This window comes from Platalea leucorodia, assembly GCF_965183815.1.
Source record: "Platalea leucorodia genome assembly, chromosome: 2".
Taxonomy (NCBI): domain Eukaryota; kingdom Metazoa; phylum Chordata; class Aves; order Pelecaniformes; family Threskiornithidae; genus Platalea; species Platalea leucorodia.
Window position 1 is genome coordinate 98,103,734 of NC_138824.1, and position 27,935 is coordinate 98,131,668.

The 27,935-nt window shown below is 38.9% G+C and overlaps 1 protein-coding gene across 1 annotated transcript in view; it reads left to right on the forward strand.

Moving 5' to 3' along the window:
* Positions 1-27,935, forward strand: part of DSCAM (DS cell adhesion molecule) — a gene marked incomplete at both ends in the record, with an annotated part of 474,219 nt that overhangs the window by 349,576 nt on the left and 96,708 nt on the right. The window contains 5 exons of the mRNA XM_082337939.1: positions 8,937-9,133; positions 11,937-12,033; positions 13,462-13,590; positions 19,006-19,173; positions 23,112-23,182. Of these exons, the coding sequence (XP_082194065.1) occupies positions 8,937-9,133; positions 11,937-12,033; positions 13,462-13,590; positions 19,006-19,173; positions 23,112-23,182 (662 nt within the window). The remainder of the gene's footprint in view (positions 1-8,936; positions 9,134-11,936; positions 12,034-13,461; positions 13,591-19,005; positions 19,174-23,111; positions 23,183-27,935) is intronic.

The window sequence follows — 27,935 nt, forward strand, 5'->3', positions numbered from 1 at the left end:
TCCCCAGCTGAATCTCCTTTCCTGTCTTTCCTGAGATAGTAGCATTTATTGACATCCTGAATCTCCTCAGTTAAGAGAATGTAGAGTTTAAGATTAGATCCTTAGCACCGGGTTCACCTGACTTTAAGTTAGACTTCTAAAGGTTGGTTGTAAAAGTCTAGGCAGCTCGCCCTGAGCTCCCTTTATCATCAATACGAAGCCATTAATCATCTTTAAGGCAAGATGAATGGCCCTCTGGAAGGTCTTGTTTCTCCCCAAGGACTGCTACAGAAGAAGGCCTTGTTTGACTAGCTGAAGGCTTGGATCACTAATTTTTACCACATGAAGTTAGGTTGAGATGAATGCCGCTGACTTGTTCTGTGAACGTGCCCTACCTCCATGCACAGGTGAATGCTTTTGTGTATACATACAATGCAATAATGCCTTTCTGTTAGTATTAATATACAGAATATATATATATATTTATATTGTTTGTGTTAATGTACTTGTATAGAGAATGCCTACATAAATATATAGAGAGTTGTATCTTGCTGATTTTAATACACTTGAGTTCTGTTCCCATCATCAGAGTATCAGATGCTCTTGGTCTATTTGCAACTATCTAGACAATAAAAATATAATTCACTCTGAAAGGCTAGACGAGACTAGTTCTACCAGAGCTCTCTTATACATCAGCAGATAGTATTTCATGGCTTTTTAGCTCAGAACTGAGCGGTTATAGACTCAAGTCACTGTGCTTAAAAGTATACTTACTTGCATGAATGAGCAGCGAATGAAAACTATTAATGTCCCAGCATGCACTGCTCACCAATACTCATTTTTGTTGTAGCCAGAGTTTCTTAGTGTGTTTCTGCTTCATTTAAACCCGTCAATACCTCAATTAGTGCTTGCTTCTCTTCCCCTGGGAGGGACATTTACACATGTCACTTCACAGCCTCCAAAATCTAAAAGACCCATGGGAATTGCTGGGTCATAAAATATATCCTGATTAAAGCTTGTGTTTTCCAAGAAAATGAGCACTCTCCCATGTGATTCTAGGCTCTGGTTTTTACTGATTTGCATTCAGTAAGTCACAAAAAATTAGAGCACTGTACTTTACAATTACGACAGCAGTAACCCTCTCATTTAACGTTAAAACTTGATGCCATCTTGATGGCAGGCTGAACTCAATTTAAGATCAAAGCATTGGAGAAGTTATCTAAAATTATATATTGCTAGTTTTAACTGTTTAACATTTTTGCTCTTTCCAGCCTGACTTTCATACAGGGTGATGAAAGATCATAATTGATTTGGAATAGAGAGTGGCCCAAGAAATTTATACTTAATGAATACATGTTTCTAATACTAATTTTTAGGCATCCATAGTTTTCAACAATGGCAATGATGATAACACTATCATTGTCCATTAATTTCTTCTGAAGGAAGATGGTCTTTGTCTAAGTCTTCATAAATCACAATTATATACATGCAAATGTAATTTTTAATAGATTTTTAATTACTTATTTTTGTTTTGACAATTTTCCAAGCTTTAATGAAACTGATTTTTCAGTGCCTCATGTGGGTTACCATAGTTTGTCACAAATTTCCACAGGCTTTTACTATAACTGACTGCAGGGAACAAAGCTGTCAGCTTATCATTTTCCATTTTCTTTCTCTTGGTTATTAGGAAGTGCAGTTAGACAAAATGGGAATTGAAGCTGCATGGCAAAGCGAAAGAAAGTCACATTCGTTTCAGAACCATGTCAAAGTCAAAGGAAAGACCGAGAAATATAAGCAGCTGCTGGTCTCATGTGTATCATTTGAAGACAGCAGTTTACACTGTACAAACATAAAACTAATGCAAGAAAAGACCTCAGGAAGAGGAAAGAATTGCCTTTGCGATTTGAGAGAAAAGACCTTTTTTATTTTATTAATGTTTCTTTTGGTTAAAATTCATAGTTGTCATGCAAAATAAATCAACTTCTTTTCCTATAATGTGACCTGAAACTGTTTCTGAGTGAATAAGATATGAACCCTAAATGTTCACAGCCTTTACCCTGACATATTCAATCAGATCATGAGGCACTGGTGAAGCTGCCAAGTACTTGTCATTCTTATTAAAGCTTAGCATCAAACAAGGCCTGTTCTGTCTTGGAAACACATGTTTGAATAGTACTTATAATCAAAGTAACTTCATTTATATCAGTGGAATAGCTAGGTGAAATGGTATTTTAGGGTGTACAGAATCCTTATTCATTCCCACTCAGTGATTTATTTCTTTTTAGAATTTTTTTCAAAGATTACTCTGTATGTATGTCCTAATATCCTAATAATGCAGTTTTTACATACCACTGAGTCTCTTGTTTTGATATGGGATTTGTAATGCAAACTTAGGTAGATAGGACATGGACTGGTCATGGCTGTGGTTAATTTCTCTCTATTATTTATATATCATATTTCTCATGGATGTCACTCTTCACTAAATAGAAACATAAATATGCAGCTTCTGCTGTGCACAGTCTCTTTTTCCATGGCAGTACTGTTCTTCATACCATTCTGTCACAAAATTATTTTGCTAATATAACTGCTTATGAAGCTCTTGCCTATTGTCGAAAACCCCATTCATCTAACAGTTATTAATGGACATGCACAAAAAGCTACTAGCCCTCTTTTTAGGGCAGGTTGGGAGTAGAAGGTAATCTGATTTGTTTTGCTTTGTTTTAAAAATATTTTCACAAATACATTTATCAATAATTTTTCTGAATATATTTCATATGCACTGTAGACTTCTGAAACTAAAGCTGAGTAAATAATTCAGTCTGTTATATAAATTCATCAAATTTTTACTTCTCTCCTCAGATTTCTCAGGTTTACATGTTTGAAGTTATTTTTCCTAGTCTGGAACCTCGGCGGCAATTAATTTCAAAATATTTGCTTTTTGAATTTGAAATTCGTGCCATATTGATTAGTTACATAATTCACTCGGTATTGTTTCTGTTGGAGAGTTGCATTGCTTATACAATGAATTCTTTACTAATTCCAAGGAATGTATTAAAATATCACATTCAAAATTCACTTTCATGAAATATTTAAATATTTTAAATTGAGTTTTAAAAATATTAATCCTAAAAGAACATGTCTCTGAGGAGGTTCACGGCAGATGAACATGAGCAGGTCACAAACATGAAGTTAATTTTCAAAATTAGTGAATATTGGTAGAAAATAGTTGTAATTAATTATATGTCCATTATTTTTGTGAAAATAACTTGTATTTGTAAAAATAGGATGCTTATTTTTGTGTTAAAAATATTCCTTTCACTCTTTGAGACATGCAGTTTGTTTTCTAGTCTAGGGCATCTGTTGAGGATGAGGACCAAGAGCATTATTTTCACCTGCTGGAGCAGTCACAGTTTTACCAAGAAGCTGTGTGCTTAAATTGAAGTATTTGAGCAGTCCTATTGATTTAAGATTCTCTGCTAGATTCAGGACACCATTTGAATTCTGGAGAGATGCTGCTCAAGTAAGCAAAAATGTCATTTATCAGAAAGGGAAAACTGAAGTTAAGAGAAGAATTTTAGCAACGCACTCACTGACTCCTGGAAGTCTACTAAATTTGAAAATAAATTGAAAAATAGAAATCAACTAATTATAGTGTGAGAACTAGTCTCCCTTAAATATAAGTAAAGTATTTGCATGGGCTTTCTTTGCTTGAGCAAAAGTGGATTGAGGAAGAGGGAATTTGTTTTGGGGATAGAAAAATCTCATTTGTCATGGACAGAAGAGTATTCTCACTGTGCCTGACCAGCATGAGAGGACATGCTGAATTTGGCTTAAATGTTAAATTGGAATTTTAATTCATTTTTTCAATATATATTAATTTCAACTTTAATGCAGTTTTCTCTTATCACATGTCCTATCTGCATTCACGATGTTATTTTTACACAAGGTTGTTTAATCTACATCGAACAGTCCTCTGTTCTAGAATCTGTACAAGAAAAACAGGTGACGTTCATCTTCCCTCATTACAGCACTTGTGTGCACATCTCTGCAACTGAGCAAGGCATTGCAAGCTCCTGAACAATCAGTGTGAAGAATAGGCTTTTGAGGGCACAGTTCATCTGGTTAGATGAACAGAACTCTGTAAGTATCTTTCCATTGAGGAAGTCTGCAATGCCTAGCTTGGCATAGATGCTTGCAAGATGAATCCCACTATGGTGACAGACATTTCCCCAAACTGTCCAGTTCGAGCATGCTCCAGTGAAGAGAGCTTCAGACCAAGAGAAGTGGAGACATGGTGAGACATGTTGATATACCAGGAGTCACATCATTGACAGAGTCCAGGATGTCTGTTACTGAGCACACTCTCAAATTCTCACTGTGTTCAGTTATCTCCAGATCATTATATCATTAGATTCGTTTATCTGCTGCATCTTTTCCATCCTCTTTCTCAAGTGCAACTTGAATCTGCATTCATGTTTGGCTATGATCAGCAATCTAACTTTCAATACATCTTGAAATACATTGTACAGTGTCGCATGGCATCTCCCCATCAATTGTGGTGTTGGCTGTGTTGTATTCCTCTCTTCTCGCCACAGCCAGGTTGCTAGAAAAATACCGTTTGGAGACTACAGATAGCGATAGTTCTTAAACATACTGAGAACTTCAGTCAGTCTTAGAATCATTTAAGGATGCTACAAGGATATTTAGTATTTAATTACAAATTAAAAGATAGAGAGCCTTTTCATTTGCTTTCTTCCCACATGGCTATTTCCATCTATGAGCTAAAAGAGAGAAAAAAATAGTTATTTCCCTCCCCCATAATTTTTAAAACGAATGTGAATTTCGGTTTTCTAGTAATTCATGAAGGTTTATTCTAAAAGGATTCAAAAGTTTCTGTTACTTTGCTCAAGCTTCATCTAACTTACTATGACCTCCTTATTCTGTATAATGAGACTAATCTTTGTCAAGGTAATTAAATGTTTTCATTTTGATTTGCATTCAGTTCCTAATGAAACACTCAGCAGTAGCAGAGAAAAGAAAGTCAGATTAAGTAATTTTTACAGAATTTCAGGAAAGGTCCAGGTTCAGTTTTCTGCAAGAGTGGGACAAAATGTTCTTATTTTGTCTGAGGCAGTTCCATGATTCTTAAGAGTAACCTCGACTACTGAATTTTGCACTTTGATTTTTAATGATGCAGTTGTTAATACTATAAAGTATGAGATTCCTCCTTACTGGGTTGCCATGAAGAAAGGGAAAAACAATGGGTTGACCTGGGGAAAGGAATAGACAAATCAGCTTTCCAAATGAAAGACCAACTTTAAACAGAGAAATCTCCTAGATTATCGCTGGCAGTGGTATGCATACCTTGAAAATGGAAATAGCCATAATCTATGAACTGTATCTTCTGTTTTGTCCAATTTTGACCAATAGACCTTTAACAATGCCCTGCACCACATGGCACACTTCAGAGAAAGAGGTGGAGAACCTCAGAGAAGAGACAATTGGATTAATTTGTCCCATAGGGAAGCCTACTCCAAAATCCTGGAACATGACGCTATTCATTCCTTGAACATGCACAGCCACATGCCCTTCCCTTCCAAAATTCTCTAATATAAATCCATATCATTATATGTATGTGTATATAAGGTATATTTTAAGAGATATCAAGGATACACACAATTAATATGGCATCTGAATTATCTTGATATATTTCTAAATGCCTTCACTTTTTTTTAAGACATCCTGAGAGAATATCTCATGCATATATAGTACAGATTTAGTTTGCTTATTTACAGTTTTCTAGATTATTTTGTCAGTAAAGGGCCATATTTATCTCAGTTGTTTGCATCAGTAATTTGATTAAAGATAGTTGAAGGATGAAGAAATACATTGCCTAAAATATCCTTGGGAATGTGGCTTTGTTACCAGAAATCTTTTGACACAGAGGAAGATACAAAGAAGAGCTTATGGTTTAGGATCATTGGAGATGAATTGTGAAAAGTAAAAAATCAGCTTTGGAGGAAGGGGAAATATTTAGCTGTGAGGCATTGCTATGGCAATAAGGAATCCATGTGGAAGATTACGTGAGAGGAAGGGAAGGATAAGCAGGGATAAAGCTGTGTCTGAGGAATAAAGTCATCTTTCTTTACATGTTTTTATGCTGCTTTTATTAAGAAAGTTTGTTGGAAAAAATTTTGGGCTTCATAAGCTAGCCTCTGTTTTTTAAAAAGCAAGAAAGATAGTTGCAGTGTTTGGTTTGGCACTCTTGGTAGACAACTGTTTAGGAGAGCTGAAAGTGAGGAAGGAATCTCTGAGACAGGCTTCTCAAGGTCCGTGGGATTTCAACCCAAATCCAAATGTCCTGTTTTCTGTGGGTGCACACTGTGTGCTCCTACCCATGAAGCAGGAGGAGGGTAGACCTGCCAGTGCAAGGTGCATCTGCTCCAAACGCTGAGCCCTCCAGCCCGGGGGCACAGGCACCCCGGGAGCTCAGGTACCTTGTGGGGAGGCACACACCACCCCTCAGCTCCCAGGTGGGCTAAGAGCATGCTCCTTCTGTCACCAGAGAAACTCAAATTAGGAGATACTGATGGGAAGGAGGACTGCAGCTATAGAGAAAATCACTTAGGTGACTTGGGATGTTGGCATGATTTAATTAGAGATGGGAAATGAGATTGGAGGAGAAGAATGTTGCTGTAGGGGTTAGGGAACATGTGAGAATGTAAGAAGGTTGCAGCAGGAAGAGGAGAGGGAGAGGTGAAGGGGATTGGAGCGTGTTGCATTGAGGGGAAAAGAGGGAGATGTGGAGAGGTACAGCAAATGAAGAAGGAAGGGACATGCAGGAGGCTTGGGAGATTATGGAAGGAAGAAAGGTGGTGGCACAAGATAATGATGGTAATATGGACTCCTTAATAGCCTGCCACTCATTTGTATTTGGTCTCTTATTGATGAATAAAATGCATGAAAGGATATATTAGTCTATTTCAGGTGTTGCAGATGAGGGCAGATATGTTCAAGTGCACATACCTGCACATACAAGGCCCACAGGCCTGCAGCTGTGTAGGCCTAGTACGCTAGCTTCCGTGTTTGGCAGCAACAAGCAGATGGCCACAAAAAGTGACCTTCTGAAAGTAACCTCCTTGCAGGTACTAGTACTTGGACAGACGCCAGAAAAAACTGAAGCTATTTTCATTCTCTGGAAGACAGAATCAGACTCATCCTAATTTTCTATTCTGATTATTCATCATTTCTTTTCTTTGAATGCTTCTCTTTGACAAAACTAATCGGTACCTAATATCCAAACAGTTAAACAAGACGTACTTCATCACTAATGCATATCAGTGCCTAAAGAGCCTCATGTTTCACACAAGACCTTTCTAAGAGTTCTTCCTGTAATTAGATCCCATTTGTAACTCGAACGCACAGCTCCACAGCCCTGTTAATTTTCAAACTGGCTTGTTTTGGTTCAGGAAGCCTTCGAACAGAAAGGGCTGCGTCCTGACATATTGTCATCTCCAAGCATCAACAGCTCTGGCATGTGAAAAGGTCATGCCACCAAGCATTAACATTTAACATCATATTAACATCATATTAACATCAGAATAGCAATTATAGTAATTCATTTAAATAAGGATTTTTTTTTTTTTTTGCTGACCAGTAGCAATAGATGCAATCTATGCAGGAGGAAAGATCGGGAAGGCCTCAAATCAGGTCCTGTGCCAATGTCATCTTAAAATAGAGACCCAGAGAAGTTCAGATGGAATGAGTGAGTTGTTCTGATAAGAAGAGGCAAGTGTTCATGCATAAGAACAAGGAGAGTGGAGCTATTGCAGGAGGCAGCCCTGGAGTGCAAGAGCTTAGAGAAGGGACTCTTTACTGTCACCTCACATGCTTTGAAAGGAGTGGACAGATTCATTCAGAAGAGAGCAGTTCTGTGTGCTGTCCAGGGCTTTCCAGCTTCTCCCAAGCAGGGAAAGGGACAGAACTGAAAGACAGGCTTATGGGCTTTGATTATTCCTACTCACAAATGCCCAGACATTATTCATTGGTGGACAAATCATACGGGAAGGAAAGGACAAGCTACTGAGGACACCAAAGAGACCATCATTTTTCAAAAATGCCATGTTTTGAGGGGTTTGCTGTAAAACACTCAGGACTTTTTCTTCCTATTTCCAGAAAATTTTTATTCCAAAATGTGAAAATACTTGGGGTTTAAGCCTATTCTTGCTAGCAAGAGAGTACTTTTTTCAACATTAAAATTTTTTAAAGTCCTAAATGATTAATGAAGTTGGCAATTTTGTCCAAACTGTTCTGCAAATACCTTCTGAATGCAATAAAAACTCAAATGTAGCTAGGTTTATTGTCAGTTTAATTATACTTCCAGTTCAGTACAGTTTAACTATGTGCTCAACACATACATGTAAGTTCTTTGGTGCAGAGCCTTTCTTTTAATTTTGTGCAGCTCCTTGTTTAATTGAGCTCTCATTTTGATAGGTCATTACTGTCATACAACATGGTGGAGCATATATCTGTCAGCAAACAAAACAGTAGCTCATAAGAAGGAATAAGAATTTTTTATCAGTTCTTTAATGGCCCCATATCTGAATGCTTATTACTTACAGTACCTTTATGTACTGGGAATATTTTAATTATGTTACAAGTTGTCCTGTGAGCAGCAAAACAAATGGAGCCAGGCTTCCTTTGGATTTGCATCTTCTTGTCTCTACAGCCCCGCTGTCCAGTCCCAGTTCCTCTCTGCTAAGTTCCCTTTGAGGCCCATCTTCAATCTTAAGAAAATTCTCTTACACAGGGATGAAAGTAAAATAATTTCTCACATTTTTGGCCATCTGGTCAAATATGGACAAACTGAATGAGACCCAGATTGAAGAGCAAAGCCTGTATCATCAGACTAGTCAGCTCACTGAAGAATGATCTTTTTTTGTTTTGTCTGTTTTTAGTTCCAGCTATGATAACTTCCTATCCAAATACTACCTTGGCAACGCAAGGTCAAAAGAAGGAGATGAGCTGCACAGCACATGGGGAGAAACCCATCATAGTCCGCTGGGAAAAAGAAGACCGAATCATTAACCCTGAAATGTCCCGTTACCTTGTTTCCACCAAGGAAGTTGGAGATGAAGTGATCTCTACTCTGCAGGTAAGAAAACAAAGTGACCCACGACTCATCTACATGTGTGAGAGTGTTGCTTGATTTAGTTTTGATAGGGATGCACAGCTACCTCTGCCCTACAAGGTCAGAGCCCCATCACTCACTCTACACATGGCACAGCCCCGGAGAGCTGACAGCAAGAGGAGGTAGGGGAAACCTCTGCATCCCACCCCCCAGAAGAATTAGTCTCCATCTTCCCATGCTCCAGAGGCAACAAGAGAGTGAGCCTGGCTCGCAGCTCACCTGTCCTTTCTGTCTCTGGAGCAATGTGGGTCATGCCTTAGCCTGCCCTTCCTAGGGTGGCAGAGCTCAGTTTTCACTACACTGCTGATAAGTGCTGAGTGAATATCTGACCCCTAGCTCTGATGTGTGCCAGGCTTACCTTCACCAAAATTATTAAGCTGCTTTGAGATAAAAATGCTGTCTTTTTAAAGTACTTTTTCTCCCTCCCTTTCACTTTGTGGGACTTGTGAGACCATTTTACAAAGTCAGGTTAGTCATCGGATTCAAAGTGAGATGGAAGGAAAAGGCACATGTAGATACGTCAGTAGTATATCTACTGCTGCCAGTAGTATTTGGCACTTATTGTACATAGTAGCAGGAGTCACCAAGCCACCTAGCAAAAGGTCATAGTCTGCATCTTCACTTCTGCTTCTGTGACAGGCAGCTGTCTGGTGGTGTGGGAACCATGCATCTCGACTTGCCTGACAAATGAGTATGTGGGACTCTGCTAACTCTTAAGTGGCTGACCTGGGTTAGATTGAGGGGCTACATGAGTGGCACTGCTGTTTTGGGAACTTAAGTTTCCCCAAGATGCCATGAAAGCACAGGAAACTACTACTGTTCTGGGGTCACCTACAATGGGTGGGGCTATGACGTTGCCCGCAATATACCAGGATACAGCTTTTTCCACTGAGATTTAAAATTTAATAAATTTTAATAAAAAGGGAGCTTTGTCATTGGTTTCTGTGAGGAAGAATAAGTTCTATGTGTGACTTTGTTCATATTAGTATATTTGTGTTATGAATAATATCTAATTATAGGGTAGACCCCTAGACCTCTCTGCCCTCATTCGTCTTACTGACTTTAATGAGATAATGCCTGGATGCACAACAATATTTCTTTTTGGAAGGCTGGAGACCTGCTTGGAGAATTCTCTTCTGAAGCAGTTGTGTACGGTAGTGGCATTCTACATCCATATGTATGTTACATACAAAACCTTTGACTTCTGAGAGATAAAATGCCCCAAAAATAGAAAATGTCAGGATTAAGGTTGTCTCTGAAGCTTTTAACTCAGTGCTTTTGTATGTGTGCATGATGATGTGATCTTTAGTTGTATACTCAGCTTTTATTTTTTCTGCAGGACCCCTGCCTCAGTCAGGCATGACTTGGATTTTCTCTGGAGTTGAATTAGGGTTGAGTAATGAAAGACACTGTGTGATGCAAGGCTGATCATTGAAACCAAACTTTTCACAGGTGGCCAATAATTGTGTGTTCTTTGTTTTCTAGGTACTTGCCTTGAGCCCTTGGGGTCTGATTTGCAGAAGTACTAAGCCCTCATAGCTGCAGCTTAACTCAATGGAAGCTGTTATGAACACATGAAATGCTATTTATTGCTAAGGACTCTGAGGGGGGAAAAGAAGGCCCTAGATGTATCAAATTGGGCTCAGAAAAATTTTGTTTTCCTATCTTAAAGCTCAGCCACACGTGCAACTTAACACAGCTTGACAAGTTACCACATCTCAGATGATAACTCTCCAATATCCTTGTAGAGAGTGGGAAATTAATCCATTTATCTTAACCAGTGGTGAATGAGAGTTGTGCTCATATTACCTTGGCTTTGCTGAGGAATAAAGAGCACGTGGAGTTACCATGGCTCAGCTAATATGTGGCAACTTGTCAAGCAGCCACAAACATTATCATATGTCTGGTTCCTTAATTCCCCATACGAAATGGTGGTAATACTCTTCATGATGTCAGGGTTTATGAAAATAAATTCACTCATGTTTCTGAAATGGGTATTGCGTAGGTGAATGCCACAGAAAAGGCTATAAGAAAATGAATAAGTCTGTCTTCAGGGCACAGTTTGTACTGTGTGCAGTAAATAAAGTGTGGAGCAGCACACTGAACGATGAGAAGAAAATGGTATTTGGAATATCTGCTCATTTAAAAAAATCCTCTCCCTGTTGTACGTTGAATGAAGCAGTGGTCCTGTAGAAAAATATCGTTATGATCATGTACGTAAAGATTATGTATAACTTTCTATGTTATTAAATAACAAATTGAAAAGAAAGACCACCCAAAATTTTATTGTGGGGCACCATGCTGAATACTACAGGGTTCACCACCAGTGTTTGAACCTTTATTTCCTCCACACAGACTTCAGCCACTTGAGTTATTTTCAGAAATAACTGGAAAAATTCGGAGGCAGCAGGAGGCACCATTTTGTATGGAAAATTTCAGCCAACTGTTAAATACTTGGCAAACTTATGAGTAACTGTAAACAAGACTCCTAATGAGAAGCTACAGGAATAGGTGGTGCTCCAACTCCTGACTACACATGTAGAGCTGATAGCCTGCTTCCTCAGCCCAGGTGTTGCTAGTTTTGATAAGTCTCAGTATTTTGGATGCTTTACTATGCATATGTATGTATGTGTATAACATGCAATATCTATTTATTGCTGTCAAGTAAAACAGTTTGTACAATTTTTCTTGCACCATACAGAAAAGCTGTTGGTTTATTTTCTCTGCATGCTGTTCAATCAATCACTTCTTTTCAAACTACCTATAGATTTTGCCAACTGTGCGTGAAGATTCTGGCTTCTTTTCCTGTCATGCCATCAATTCTTATGGGGAGGATCGTGGAATAATTCAGCTCACTGTGCAAGGTAGGAAGAGGACAACATAAGGAAAAAAACACAGCTATTGTAGTACAGTAAGTGTATGCCATCCTCAGAAATCTGTTGGGGGAGGGAGGCTCTGATTCCTAATTAAATGCATTCCTCATTGTCAAATAAATGAGGAACCGCATTAAGATGCTCAGTCTTTCATTTTCCAGCATCACAGATTAAATCAAAATAAAGGATAAGCTCAAGTCTTTCTAGATCTGTACAAATTAATAAGGAGAATTTTTCTTAAATACACTAGCTGGCAATCTACTAAAGATACTTAAAACTGTCATCTTCAGTAGCAACAGTGGATATGAGGGGGTTACTTTTTGGGGGGAGAGGGTTGCATTTGTTTTTAAAGAACAAATGTGCTTAAAACCCAAGTCTGAAATAAAGCAAAAATGATCTGACTTCATCTCTAGAGAAATGTTAAACCTACTGTGGATCTTTAAACAAAATATTTCAAGTTTAATCAGTCAAAATAAATTGTAATCAGTTTGCACAATGCAAACTCTAGGAACCTATGTTGCTTGAGGCTGGGGTTCCCCTCCTGCAGGGTTTCACTTAGGCAGACAGCAGCAAGTCCTGGAGTGGCTGAGGTGACAATATTTGAGACGCAGAGCACAGGCAGGACTCAGCCACTGGCCACTGCTTATTTCTGTGCAATGCTTGTTCTTGTGCTGGTATGCCTTTGAGCATGCACACAACAAATTTCTAGGACTTGCAAATTTCTTTCTCCCCACTCTTGATTTCAAGTAACAGCAGATTTCAGTGAATGCCTAAGGCAGCCCTGTCGAAAAACTCAGGTGGAGTTTGAGGACAGGTTCTCAGTTACACTGCTGTGACAATTTAAAGGGGCATTAGCATTAGCATGAGTATAAATGCTATTTATTTACATCCTTAACTCTAGAGGCAGAAAGAGGCTTTAGTGTAATTTTATACTGTTATCAAATTATTCTGTTATTAAATGAAGACTTTTAAACATACTCAAAGAGATAGAAATTTTGCTCCCTCCCCCCCACCAAATTTAGCACTTTTAAGTTTAGTATTCATATTCATATGAATTGTCTAAAAACTGTAGAAATATCAGTGAAACGTGGTGTTCAAGGCAAAAATCTTTTCTGGCATGAGTAGTCCAATCTGGAGTGCTTTTAAGGAAATGCAATTCTATGTTGCATATGAGAAGGTTAAACAGAAGTCAGTATTCAAGATTACATCAGTGACTCCTAGTTGAAAAATGACTTTTCCTCCCTCTGTTGAGTATTCTTCAGCAGGTGATTAACTGGCTTAGGGTACTAATGAGTGACCGGAGAAAATGCCATGAGAGCTTACCACCAGTAAGCTATGCCAGTGCCACGCTCATTAATGTTATCTTGTTACGAATACAGGCTTTCTTCAGACTAAAACTCTGTGTGTGTGTTTACTCAGAGCCCCCCGACCCTCCTGAAATAGAAATCCGAGAGGTGAGAGCACGCAGTATAGCCCTCAGATGGACCATGGGATTTGATGGAAACAGCCCTATCACCGGCTACGATATCGAGTGCAAGAACAAGTCGGGTAAGAAATAATCTTCCTCTGAAGTAATCGCCATCACTAGTCATTCATCACTGACTTTGTATCGTAAAAGAAAATTCATAAATTGAAACTACCTGATGGAATTTTTTACCATGGTTTATTTAATCTTCCACAGTAAGATTTATCTTCATTTGTTGTCTTTTTTTTTTTTTTGAGGTAAGGACATTAAATGTAGCAATTGCTGGTTTTCCCTTTTACCAGAGGTACCTACACATAAAGGGAACAAATTTTGTGGTAAAACAAGCCATTCTAGATGATAGCTGGTATGATGTTTTTGCTAGCTGATTCTTGGTCCCTGTTCTTATCTTTTCTCCATTTGGATTTTTTTCTTTTAATTTTCTATTTTTCCCTGCCTTTACAAATTATCTTTTCCTGTAGTGTCGATTTTTAGAAGTTATTTTCTATCAATATATGAGTACATGGCATCTTCCCTGGAAAGTTAGCAGTGAAAAAGGGTAAGTTATGAGAATTTCTAGACAAAGACATCTGTGTTGTAGTTTGCTGAAGCACCGTGCATAGTTTTCGGTAACATACTGGAAATACTTGGAAGGATAAGATCAGTGGCACATATTGGCAGGCCAGTGCAAGAAGATACCTTTCTGCTAGGTCACCATGTAGTCACATCAGTTAACATCTAACAACAAGAATGAGGTGAATAGTTAAAAAAAAAAAAAAAAAATGCAACACCCTAAGTCAGGAAAGTATTCCTGTTCCTGTACGTATTAAGCCCCCAAAATATTCACTGTCTATTGAAATCTATAAAACATTCAAGGTGTGTCAGAACTATGTTTGTGATGTAAGATCACACTTAAAATTAGGCACATTGTTAAGCACTGCCCCCGAGTCGTGATTTGAGAAGGGACTAAAAAGGAAAGTGCAATGGAACAATGTTTTCATATTTCAAGTATGATTAAAAAGACACTGAGAAATTATATTCTAGTATTTCATGTTGGAGTTTGTTGCACTATTTGTAAGGAGATGTAGTCCACTAATAGGAATGCTCTATGTGTTCTTATCAGTGAAACATTCTGTTTATCAAAGCAACTATAGTACATTTATAGTCTTCTCCCTTTAATTCTCGGGTGTAAAAATGTACTCGTTCATAAAATTCTAAAATTTAACAAGTTTTTTTTTTTTAAATTATTCTACTACCCATCTTTGCTATTCTTCATTTGTCTACATTGTTCCTTTGTGCTTTACTTACCTAGGCAAAAATGTCGTGATGCTTTCATTACTAGATAAAATATTTTCAAGAGTGTTAAATCATCAGTCACCATTTTTGCATTGGCTTTGTAAATGAAATTGACAATGTACAGATGAGCATGGTACCTGAAAGATTACAAGTGAAGATTCCCCACTGAGGCTGTGGTCAGGAATCAGCGTTGGAGACGTAGACTAGGCAAGGATGTGTTCAAGGGACATGTATACCTAAAAGTTTCTGGGCTTTGTTTTCTTTTTGATTCTTTTCCTTTCTTTCCAACCACCCACCTGCTTGAGAACAGTTTTTGAAAGTCATTCTTGCCTGATAGGCTCCTTTCTCACCCTAAAACATCACTTGTGTTTCTGAATCATGTAACTCAGTATAATCCCTAGGAATCTTGGAAGATTGAGCTGCTTTCCTTTGATGGAAGCAGTGGTGGAAAAGGACGTCAGAGCTCTAAAACATCTTCGTTAGATTTAGTTCAGTGTTTTCAAGTGATAATGCACAACACAGAAGAAGATTAAATGGTAATCACTGTGAAGTTGCATTGCAAAATTATGTCTCTGTAATATGGCATGATAAATCAATAGCAAGACAGCAAATGAAGTGCCATCAGATTGGATGAAAATATCAAGACACAACATAGTGATAAAGGTTAAAATATTGAAAGAAAGAAAAAAGAGTGGGTGGCAGAATTGGTGTTGGAGAAAATATTTCTTTGTCTGTATATGAAGACAAGTACTGGAGGTCATGTCCTAAAAAGCAGATTATCTTCATCTCACTGCAAATAACAGAAACGTCATTTTTTAGAATCTGAGGCTGAATGTTTGGAGAAACTAGGATCAGGTTTTTGAATTCTTGCACAGGATTTTTTTCATTATTAAATCATCAAGAAGATGAAACACCAAAGATGGTTACTGAAGAACTTGCACAGGGTAGTTGGGGGAAGCTAGAACAAAGAAGAGGGAATTAAGAAAACTTCTCACAGTTTCCAGATATTAAAGGGACGGAAGAAAACTTAGGTAAAACATTCACAATCCAGATGGTAAGCTCAGGGAACATCCTGGCAAGGCCAAAGTAAAACTGTGAACTGCACACTTGTGTTTAGTGAGAATTTGCCACCTCTGTTGCTTACCCTGAGGGCGCAGAAATGGGTTTACAGCAGGATGCATCATCGAGGCTTCTCAAGAAGGAAAACTGCAGAACTTTTCAGTTTCAGAGAATGTGCAGATGACCACATGTCATACATGGACTTCACTATACGGTGCTACATGGACTTCACTATACGGTGCTGCCCTCATGTATCCTATCTACCCTTGCCGTGCCATCAGACAAAAAAGACACATTAGTTACGCTCTAGAAGGAACATGGGGTTGCCCGTCACATGGGTAGGTGGCATCTGTACAGAAATGTACCTGTGGCACTCAGACCTGTCCCTTCATTGAACCCAGTGATGTGTAGCTATCAGACTTTTCCTTCGGAGGTGTACAAAAAGGTTTGAAGATAGGAACAGGTATGTGGGTCCTTCTTTGTGCCTCACTCCTCATATTTTTTATGTCATTAGAGAAAGCTGAGGGGCAAACTGAACATCAGTTCCGCTTAAGCCCTGATGTGGAGGGAAAGGACTGTGGTTTGCGCTTTGCTCACGTGTGAACTGAGCATCCCTCAGGATGCAGATGCCTTCGCAGAGCTGGGGGGGAGTTCCCCCCAAACCCGCCAAGGGAGCAGCGGGGCGGGCAGGCGGGGGCGGCGGCCGGCTGCAGTACCGGCAGCGGCCACGGGGTGGCAGCGCCGGCCCGGGCCTGGGAGCGGGCCGCCGCTCTACTTCCCCGACAGGAGACTGGCCGAGCAAACGGGCCCCGGTTCTCTTCTGCTGAGGAATCCCAGAGCTTCAGCCTTTATTTTAGGAACGGGTGGAAAACTGGTGGTTTTCGTAAAGTCATACATTTTTCATAGGTCATTGTGTCCGCGTGCATTTTATATAACACTGAGAAATGCCTGGGTGTAACATTTTATGAGTGGAATACAGAAGACGTTAAAAATTCCACTCTTTCTTTTAACTTTTTGTTTGTTTGTTTTGCTAGCCCATTGCTGCTTGTTTTCTGTACTTTTTCAGTCTTTCTAGGTAAGTAGATTTTAGAGCACTCTGCAACAATAAAAACTAGAAGAGACAATAGTCAATACCTTGCTCAGTTGCTTACCACGTGGATGCGAGGAAATACTTTTAGGTTTTTCCAGAAGAAAACAAAATTAACTTTTTTTTTCTTCTTAACACTTAAATTTTTCAAAACTGAAAACAGTTTTGGCGAGAAATTAATTTCTCTCTGGACTAACTCAGTTTGGAGAGATTGCTTTTTTTGCTTTATCTTACTCTTCAAGAAGGAGATACGTGTATCAAAATATACTCTTGAAGTCCATGCATTAGTCATAAATAAACACAGGAAACCTACATTTAGAAGTACAGAAGACACTGAGTTTTCATCTCATTCTCCATGGTATGTCATTGCTTAATCTACTAAGAGTTAGAAGAATTATTTGTTTATTTTGTTTCAGCAGTTAATATGTACTACAGAGTCCCGCCACTCAGAGATCAGTATTTCAAACAACCAAGTAAAAACTTAAGCAATTTGATAATATAGAGACTATATTAAAATAAATTATTATCCTCATCAGGTCAAATTTAACACATTTTCCATACCAAGTGGGTCTTTTTTAAAATTTCTTTCCTGTTGGCGTGGTACACTGGAACAGAGAGAGTCTCATTCTGTGCTTGTATAACGTTTACACAATGGAGTGTAACTGCTGGTTAAAATTCTGCAAAGTTTAAGAAATTCTGTAAAGTTTAAGAAAGCAAATTGTGGCAGCGCTGCCTGCAGGTAACTCCTTTAGAGCTTCTGAAAGTATCCGACAGAGGAAGCTGTGACAAACTCAGTTACCAAGGAAAAATATATTCAAGTGAATTTGGCTATCACTTAAATGTCTGATTCCGAAATGTTTTCTGGGTAAACTAAGGCACACAGACAAGCAAACAGACTCTCTAACAAGCCAAGCTGCAGATGTCATTATGACAACTTGTGCATCTTTTAGCAAGCTCATATAAAAGAATTTACACAGCATGTGCAAAAATTTTCTATCTGAGTGAGCTTTCTATTTTTAAGCTAGTCATTTTTATCTGCCATTCTTTCTGCGATCCAACCAACAGTGACCCGTACTGTAAAACGCTCCTGTAGAGCCTCCAGTGACATCCCCCATAGGATGCTGCAGAGGTTAAAGGAGGAACATCGCCTGCAGTAAGAAAGAAATGAAGGATGGCAACTCATAAAAGACATCAAGATGCTTTAAACGGATAGATTCTATTATTTTGTTTGCAGCAATTGAATGCTTGGATGACAAGGAGGGGTTACTGTGTTTAGCCAATTTCCATCCTTTTTCCTATAATATGTCTGGAGAATTTATTAAAAACATAACAGGCAGATTAATAGTAAGCATGAATAATAACAATGTGCTCCTCCTTTTACAGATACATGGAAACAGCTAAGAGCGTTCTACATTCCCCTTGTATTAAATTTCTCCCGTAGCCTAACACAAGTCATGGAAATAGCATCAGTCCTGGAGGGTGCTGAGCCCCACGTCTAAGCCAGCAAAGTACTCCAAGCTCACTGTTCACCTATGGTCTGAGCTCCTGGAGTTTGGGTTCAAACTTTCTTCCTGATCTCTGCTAGTCTAATAGCCTCCCATTCCTGTTTATTAACTCTCTTTCTCCCCTTTTTGGAGCACAACTAACCTTATCTCTGAGCAAGGATTTCTGTGGGGCAGCAGCTCCCGTCTTTTTTCACAGTTGTTCCAGTATAGCAGTGGTAAAAAAACAATATGTATACACATACACACACAAAACTGGGGAATCTTTGCTACTTTCACCACCCCCCCTCAAAAAAAGGCAAAGGAGTAGCTATTTCCTCGGGTTTGCTGGTGACCCGGGGGCTGAGATCCCATTATTCACAGCACCACACTTGGAGCAGTTGAGAGTGCTATCAAGGAAGGCGATCACTCGATTTGCTTGTAGCAGCAGGCATTATCTGGGTTAATTCAGCAATGGCAGTATCCTGCTCTGTGAGAAGGTTTAACTGCATGCTTGTGTTAGCAACATTAACGTCATCTTTTATTTGTCTGTTTTATTTTAATCTCTTATTAAATAGACTCTTGGGATTCCGTTCAGAGAACCAAAGATGTTTCCCCTCAGCTAAACCAAGCCACTATCATTGACCTCCACCCTTCCTCAACTTACAACATTCGCATGTATGCCAAGAATCGCATCGGCAAGAGTGAGGCCAGCAACGAGCTCACCATCACTACTGATGAAGCAGGTACACTCTGGTTTTGTAGCATCTAAATTGTTCTGGGAATTATTGCTCCTTGACATGAGGAATCTTTACTTGAAATGCTGCTTATGTTGCTGCAGCTGCATCGAAAGAAATATTGAATTCTTCCCATGAAACCTTGTGACTTATGCAACTTCATCGTGCAGGCCCGTAATTAAAGCCGTTCAGTGGCATCTAGTGGTCAAAGAAGATACTGTGCTCCAAATTTTCAGCCTGGGGTACTGGAAATGGCACACCTATATCTACAGTTAGGCAACTCAATCAACAACATCCTATTTTTAGCAGTGGTTCCTCCCCTGTGGGTCTTGTGGCTTTCCTTAGATCCCCAGGTATTAGTATAGGTAACTAATTTAAGCTTACCCCCATTTGAGAACATTGATCTACATGTATCATATCTTCCTTTGGTATTCCATCTGCTACCCCACCTGCCATTTAGTTTTCTGATTACTGTATAAGTCAGTTGGCTGTCATCAGTTAGTGTCACCCCCCTGTTCTTTGTTGCCATGCTTTCTTCTACATCGCTACAGGTTTCTGTACCAGGAGGGCTATGCGAGCATTTTCACTTTGATGGCTGGAGCCTCTCTTTTGTGCACTCGAACTGCTGCCTTCCAGTGCAGTCTTATTTTCATTTCTCAGGGTTAGCAGAAGTGGCAGATGGATAAGGACAGCACAGCCTTGTGCATGCTACCACGTCCCAAGGCCTACATGTTACGTGTGACAGTGGAAAAGACTTAGGGGTGAAAAGCGGAGGGCTACAGCTCTCTGTTTCAGCAATTAGGAATGAAAATGCTGAATGGCCATTAATACTTCTGCCAGGTATACGTTCCAATTATATGCAATGTACAAAGGTGTACAGTTGAGAGTAACCCAAGCAGCTTCAACACCCCTAGCCATGAAACTGGGTGGAGTTACTCTGAAAAGTCTTGACCAGACAGGAGCTTGCTCATTTGTATTTGAAAACACATTTTTATCTTGCTAATTTTATTTTTCCTGTTGTCTTATGCTAAGTCAGCAATGCTTCCTTCTTTGGGGATTTTGAGAGGAAAACTGTAGTGCAAGTGTCTGGGTGACAGTGTCCTGGCAGTGAAAACCCTACTTCTTTTTCAAGATTCATGTTGGTCTAGGCTTTAAACACTAGGTGACCTATTTTCAGTTCAGTTGAGTAATTCCCACTCATTTTCTCTGTGGGTGAATTTGCTACAGTGAAAATATACCCCTTGTCAGGAGAACATGTTTTTGGTTCTGAGGGACTTTTTGAATAAGAACAGAACACAAGGGCTCACAGTGCAAAGCTGAGTAAGCAGGACACAACATGAGCTGCATTTCTTTTTTTCACCAGGTGTCTTTTTTCATCCTAGTGGAAGGAAAGGAGTGAAGAGTATTCACACTTTTACAAGCCTTCAGTGAACAACTTTACTAACAGTGAATAGTTTGTTTGCAAAATATTTATCATTTGATCAGGGTTTTTCTCTTCCTTTGTTCAGTGAAAATGTGAAATGACTAGAGAAAACAGACTATCCATTCTTCCAGCCAGCATCATCTGTATCCCCAAAATGCCCACCCTTCCATGTGCGTATATATCAAAGTAGAGGGATGGGTTTTGGATCTACTCTGTCTCCTTCTCTCTTATTCACCCATGCTCGGAATATTTCATACTTGCTGAGTTTTTCCTGACTGATAATTAAGTCACGGTCAGCAGCTGGCCTTGAAATAAAAAAAAACACAGCTTCCCCATGAACAGGGTGGAACCTTAACATCACGTTTTATTCAGTTCTTTGTAACCAAGTTTCAGAATAATTGATCCTTTTGTTGCTGTCTTTTAAGGAGCCGTCTATTTGGAGAAAAACACCAGCAGTGTGGAAGTGTATTCAAAAGTCACTGATCTACCTAGGGAACAATTGGAAGAGAGGAGGTCAGGCTTAGGCAAACTATGTGATGTTTGTCTCCTGGGTTTTGATTTCAGGTCATGTGCCATGTACAGGAGCATCAGTTTTTGATCACTGTTTACTTCTATTCTCTGCTTTTACAATAGGAAATGGAGAACAGTATGGGTGCAGGGAATGAGAGAGAAGGTAATGAGAAGGGAGCAGAATAAAAATCCAAGAAAGTCAATATAAAAATCAAGCAACTCAAAGCATGCTATTGGCAAGGGGACACAGATTGTGTATCACGTATTACAGTGACCTGAGTCACCCAGCACTAGCTATTAGAAAGCAAACTGTTAAGAGTCTCTGTGGCAAAAGGATAGTCAAGAATGGCATGATTTCAAAGCTTACAGGCCACATTTTTCCCTCCATACAACCACAGTTAGCTCCTGTGTTGGAAAATAGACGGCAAGTACACACTTGCACTAACACTTGTCAGAAAAACAAAAGCATTATGGCTGTTAATACTGAAATCAATAGAGGAAGCTGGGATATCTGGCTTTTCTTTCTATCTTCGTCACAAACTCTATATGACATTAAGTATGTAAAATAAATGACTTGTTATTTAACATTTCACCATGGTATGCTGGGAACAGTTAACTACTTGGGTCTGTAAAAACATTTGGGGTCTTTCAAGGAAAAGTCAAGATTTTAAGGAGCACATTTTAAAACCCATTTTTAGGATCAAATGCTTTGTCCAAATTCCACTACATTATAATGTACCCAGAGAAATGGCATTCATGTTTGTCAGCAGGGGGATGGTATCAAGGACAGGATTAAAAAAATTCAGAGACCTCATTTTTGCCAGTGAACTTTTTTCTCTTCTACTTCCTGTACGTTAATTCAAGGGGAATGGAAATAAAGTTCTTTCAACCTCTGGAAGTTTCCCATATGTAGGACAGTCAAGAATGGTACAGAATAGGGCTTACCTAATAACTTAAACATGCTATAGGCTGTATTCTAGGTCTCTCTGCTTTCATCAGTTAAAGCAAAATGTTCTGGTTCCTTTCACCTCAGCTGTCATTTACTGCTGCTCCACCTCTAACAGCCCCATCTCACCTGTTTTATTGCTTTATTTCTTTTGTCACGCTATTAAACTTAATTTAATACCTTTTACTGAGCCCGTATTCTGCATCAAGGGAACCCTCCACAGCAGCTCGAGATGACTCCCTTCTTTTCTTCAGATCTTTTACAATGATTTACCTCGCTGAGCATGCAATTTGCTTCACACCTCTCCATTCAATCCCAGCCAATTCTTGACCTGCTTTGTAGCTGCTCAACTGACAAGTAGGTTCCCCAAGACTCAGGACCTTCTTTTTTCATTCGCCTTTAAAGCATCATGCACATCCTTGGCAGCCTATGAATAAATGAAACTCCTCCTGACTCAGGCAGGAGCTGCAGCATGCTTTTTGCATCTAGCAGTTACTTTTTGCCTGATTTCCAGGCTGGGATACTTACACTGGGGAGGGGGAGAAGGTAAAGTGTGCAGGTTTTTGTGTATAAAATATTTGATATTTGACTGAATGTGCTCAGTCTCTATTGAACAAAGGGGATCCCACTGGAAAGTTTGTGACATGATGAAGGCCAGCTGAGGAGCTCCTGTCTCACCTGCTTTCAAATGCATTCTGCTGCCTTTCTGTCACTGACAGGGTTCTAACTGCTGAAAATATGTCTTGCCTATTTACAAAACAGAAACAGCATTGTGAGTGTATCACTAAACAAGAAGAGTCACTGTTATTCACTCTTATTTGATTTGCCAGGTTACTAAGTTTTGGCATGTATTGTATTTCACTGTTGGCCAGAGATGACACCTGAATAAGGAAGATGCTAGGCTCTGGTTTTGTTTGATGAAGTAGTATCTTCAGTTTTCCGTACGACATTGACTCAGTCCAAATCTTTGTCATGCTGGTGTATTAAGTTGGTGACATACCATGTGAAGTGCTGAATTCTATGTGTCATGAAGGCCAGTTTTGATCCATCTTTCTTCTCTCTTTGCAGCTCCTGATGGTCCACCTCAGGATGTCCAACTTGAGCCTATATCTTCACAAAGCATTAGGGTCACCTGGAAGGTAAATACACACAGCCAAGAATATAGACTCTGACAGTATTTTGGTGCATTCAAAGAGGTTCCATTGATCAGAGTATTATAACAACTGTGGATCAGTTATTTTAATTTGGGAGAAATCTTGCAGATACCTTTGCCAACAAAACTTATATTGGCCATTAGGATTGGTGCATTATGCAAAGAAAGAACCTTCCATTGGAGAGTAATAGCAGCAGCTGCTTGCCTGTACTGGTGACAGTAACATTTCCTACTTCCTTCCGATTTCAGAGATAAGGATATGTACTTGGAAAATGAGCACTCACAGAATTTCACTGTGGTTTGGGCCAAAATTCCCCCAAACCATTGGAACCAATGGGAGTTTTTTCCCATTGCAATGGACTTTGGGACAGAGCCTTACTGAAGGCATGTCTGCACAGAGAGACCAATATAGTGTCTCAGTATAGTCCATGAGGATTGATGAATCAGAGCAACTGATTTAAAAATATCAGCTACTGATATTATTTAAAAATCTGGCATGTCTTGTGACTCAATTCATTTTTTTATATTTTTTGCCCAGTGTTTTGACAACCACAGAATATTTTAAATGCTTTTGGTATGATATCAGAGGTACTTAACCCATGTTTTAAATGGTTTTGTGCTATATACTGCTTGTACATTGTAGCAGACAGAATAAAGCTGTCTAATTACAGTGGTGTAATTTCAATATGAATGGCAGTTTCCAAATTGTATTGATAATTCCATATATTTAAGGTTCTGAAATACGTAGTAGTAAGTGTTGGAGTAGGATGGTGGCATAATAGTCATTAATTTCTATAGTGATGTTAATTACTCCTGCAAATGTGGATAATGTGTATTTTGCACCATGATGTGGACCATCCAGAAAGTCAGGATAGTAACAGTGAGCTGCTGCTTATTAACCATATGAATAACTGTGGGCTGCTTATTTATTTTTTTTATTTATTTATACAATAAATAACCAGCATGATACTGTGTTAGTTTTGAGTCGGTTCCTGAAAAGACAGGTTTCTATAGTGCACGATCTCCATACAGTGCAGGTGGACATATAACTACTGAGATGTCCAACTAGTACAGAGGGACTTCAGCTGTCAAGATTTTTTTTAGTAGTTCAATGGTGGTTTAAAAATGGTGGATTAAAAATTCTGTTTTGATGTGACATTTCAGTATTAAGCTTCAAAAGCAGTAGTCTTTATCAGACCTCTTATGCACAGGTCACAAATACAGTGCTGATTCTTGGACCTTGTCCACATCTTAAACTTGTATCAGTGTTGGCTTTCATCAAATGGTTTCCAAAAACCAAAGGCTTGTGGTCACTAGCCACAAGCTAGTGCATCAGGTAATGATGGTTGAAGTGAAACACAACAATGTATTTATAAAAGACATACATGAAGCATGGATTTAAACGCAGCGCACAGTCAGGAGAGCAAAGGAAGTAGCTATTGAAGCAATGCAGAGTGTACAGCGATTCTCAACAACTGACATAAAAGCTGGGTTGTTTCTTTTTAAAGCACTCAAGAAGTGTGACTGCCATCAAATCTAGTCAACTATAACCTCCAAGCTTCTATGCATGAACTTGTTTTTATGGATGTATGGGTAGGCAGATTGAAAGGCTTTGCTTGCTTTTTTAAAGCTCACTTTGGGGGATATTTTCAAAAGCAACAAGAGAAGATAGGCACCATTGGTTCACTGCTGGAGTTTATAGCTGCCATTTGCAATTCTGAAGATTTGTCATTAAATTTTATAGATGCAGATGTGTGCAGGCAGCTACAGGAAAAAAAAAATTCCACACCTACATTTCAATAACATTATCGAAAATATAGTTCAATATGTACTTCCAAGCCACTTCAGGTGCAACTTAGTGTCCTGATCTCTAGGTACTGTCTGGGGAGTAGAAGCATATCAGAAAAGTAGCTGGAGTTGTATTCTCAAGATCATGTTTGGAATTTGATTTCTGAATACTTGTCAAATAATGATCAATATCTAATCTAACAAAATAATCACAGAAATGAGCTATGTATTGAGCTCCATTGCCCTGGCAAGTCCCGTGATCCGAGTGTAGAGGTGGTTTTTCACAACTGAAGTGAGCTTAAGGTGTGAGCTACTTGTGACCTTGGAAATGTGTGTTTGTGCCCATGCAACATATATCCAGACCAGGAAAGGTGGGTCCATGCTCCCAGAACTGTGCACCCTGGTGAACCTGGTGTCACGCACTGAGTAGATGTTGACTAGACATTTGGAGTTTGCTGTGAACTGCCCTGCTAGACTGCACACCCAATCTCCAATGAATACCCAGTCTCCTGTGAACCTTCAAGATATTATTTCCATAGACCCAGTCTCTGTTAAATCTGTTAAATCTTTTAATTTATTGACCAGCAGTATCTGACATGGTCAAGCAGCACGGGAGGCACTGTGGCAGCGAGATGCTCCTGGTAGCGTGTCCTCTAGCAAAGCGCTAGGAAGGCGCTGCGGGCTCTAGCCAGATCTAGCCTATGGCCTCATCATGCCACAAGACCCCATGAGGTGCTGTTTTGCAAGGAGCAGAAACACTGGAGGTCTGCCTATGAAAGGATGGACAGCAAAAGGCACCATTGGCACTTCACTGAAATTCTGCTCAGTGTGATCTTTGTGCTGTCAAGCCCCTGTGTGCTCAGCTTGAAAACTCTGTGCCTTGATTTGCAGTCATTCCTTTATCTGCTGCTAGGTTAGCTCATCTGATGGGTGCTAAGTTTCTCTGTAGTGCTGGACGTAGTTGAAACCTAATTGTTTTCCTTGACCTCGAAGCTCCATTGCAGGCAAAGGTGAAGTCACTGAGCTGCCTTCCTCAAAGGTTGGTGCTTGCATAGTCCCACCTTTACTGGAAGAATTAGTTCCTGAATGACAATTTGTAACAGCTGATTGAGAAGTTCCCCCTAATTAAGAAGTCCCAAACCAGGAGTGCACCCTTTATTTCCCTTGAATTATTGCAGTTTTCTCCTGTCCAGAGAAGTTTCAGTCCATTGCTCAGCAAGGTACTTTAAGATGGTCCCACAGACATACTATAGTTCGGTTCCATGCTGAATCCTGACTTTTGGGTAGGTTCCTGCTATGCACTGCTGTGCAGAAGGCACTCATTGCATTGTACAATACAAAGTACTTAAGAATAAAGAAATACCCCATGAGATCAATCCTATATTGTCATGGAGGTAAAAAAGGAAGAAAATAAACCCAGTAATAACCTGATCATTTTTATTTTGGGAGCATGTGGAGCTTTTGCCATGGTGACATTATACAAAAGGGATTGTGTTGAGAACCATAGTTTTATTTAAAGTTGGCAAACCTCATTTAAATACAGACAGTGTCAATAACAGCAAAAGGAGCAGAGAACAACACATCAATTATCTTTCATCTTGTATTAAGTTCTATTTCTGCAGCTTGCTACAGTCATTAATCTTTCTTTAATGTTTCTCTTAGCCCACTTTTAGAAAATCCTAGTTAAGCAAAGTTTTATAGGTCTGTGATCTATTTAATCCCATTTCTATGTGTCCACATAGAACACTGGGTTTCAGATCGAATTTTTAAATAATACTCAGCATTTTTGGTAGTTTAAAGTGGTGCAGAGAGAATGGGAATGAAACAGGAATTCTCATTTACAAAAGAGCATGAAAATATTCATTATTTTTTCTTGTAGTACTTTACAAGGTAAATGAACCTGTTAAATTTAGGCATGGGAAATATTCCTTCTCCTCTTTATGCATATACACATGCACACAACTATAAAATGCCATACTTTACAAAAGTCATAGATACCCTAAATTACAAATATTGGATTTTATGAGGTAAGCAGTAAGATCATGGACTGAAACTTACTTTTTCATAATGTTCTATGACTACTGACAGGATTAACAATATTTTGCCCCATGAACAGTTAGTCATGCACAAATGTTGCTTCACTGAATTTTCTACCTAAAAAAAATGTGTCTATACACAAGAAGGTGTATATATCAAATATGATTTATTTGTGTAAAAAGTCAATCCAAAATGAAGCATTTAGATAGTACTAACAAGGAACATTTGAAGTTTTGTGGAGCAGAACATTTCAATGCTTTGTTCTGAAGTGACTTTGAGCTTATTATATGTTGTATAATGTTTCAAAGTGAGAAAAAAAAAAAGTAAAATGTTGATATTTTATTTAAAGAAAATATTCCCTTGCCCTTAAAACAATTATAAAGATGTTTCATGAAAACTGCAAAATTTGCCACTTTATTCCAATTCAAAATGAGAAAGTATATAATTGCAGAATTCTCAGTGAAGAGGCTATTCTGGCTATAGTCCTGCTCTGAGAACATTTCAATGCATAGTAAATGTATGATTCAGTTTTATCATTATGTTCCATCTATTTTAGAGTATGATATATGTGTTCCAATATATGTGCTATATGCTTCTGTAACCTATTATGTACAAAGTGAATGGTCACTTTTTCTTGCTATACAGTGCATGCCTTATGATATATGTATGTGTGTATGATACATGATATATACACATGCCATATGATATAAGTAGTGTACGTACATACAGCATCTTAATGTGTGCTGTATGTGGCAGTAGGCAGTGTATGCTGCTCACAAAACAATAAATGCACTACATTATGTGGTGTATGTTTTATGCATGTTGCTTGTGATTTCGATGTGCAATATGTGTTTGTGGCAACAACTTTTGTTCAAAAGCCGCCCGCGGTAACTCATGGATATGTTCCAGTTGCA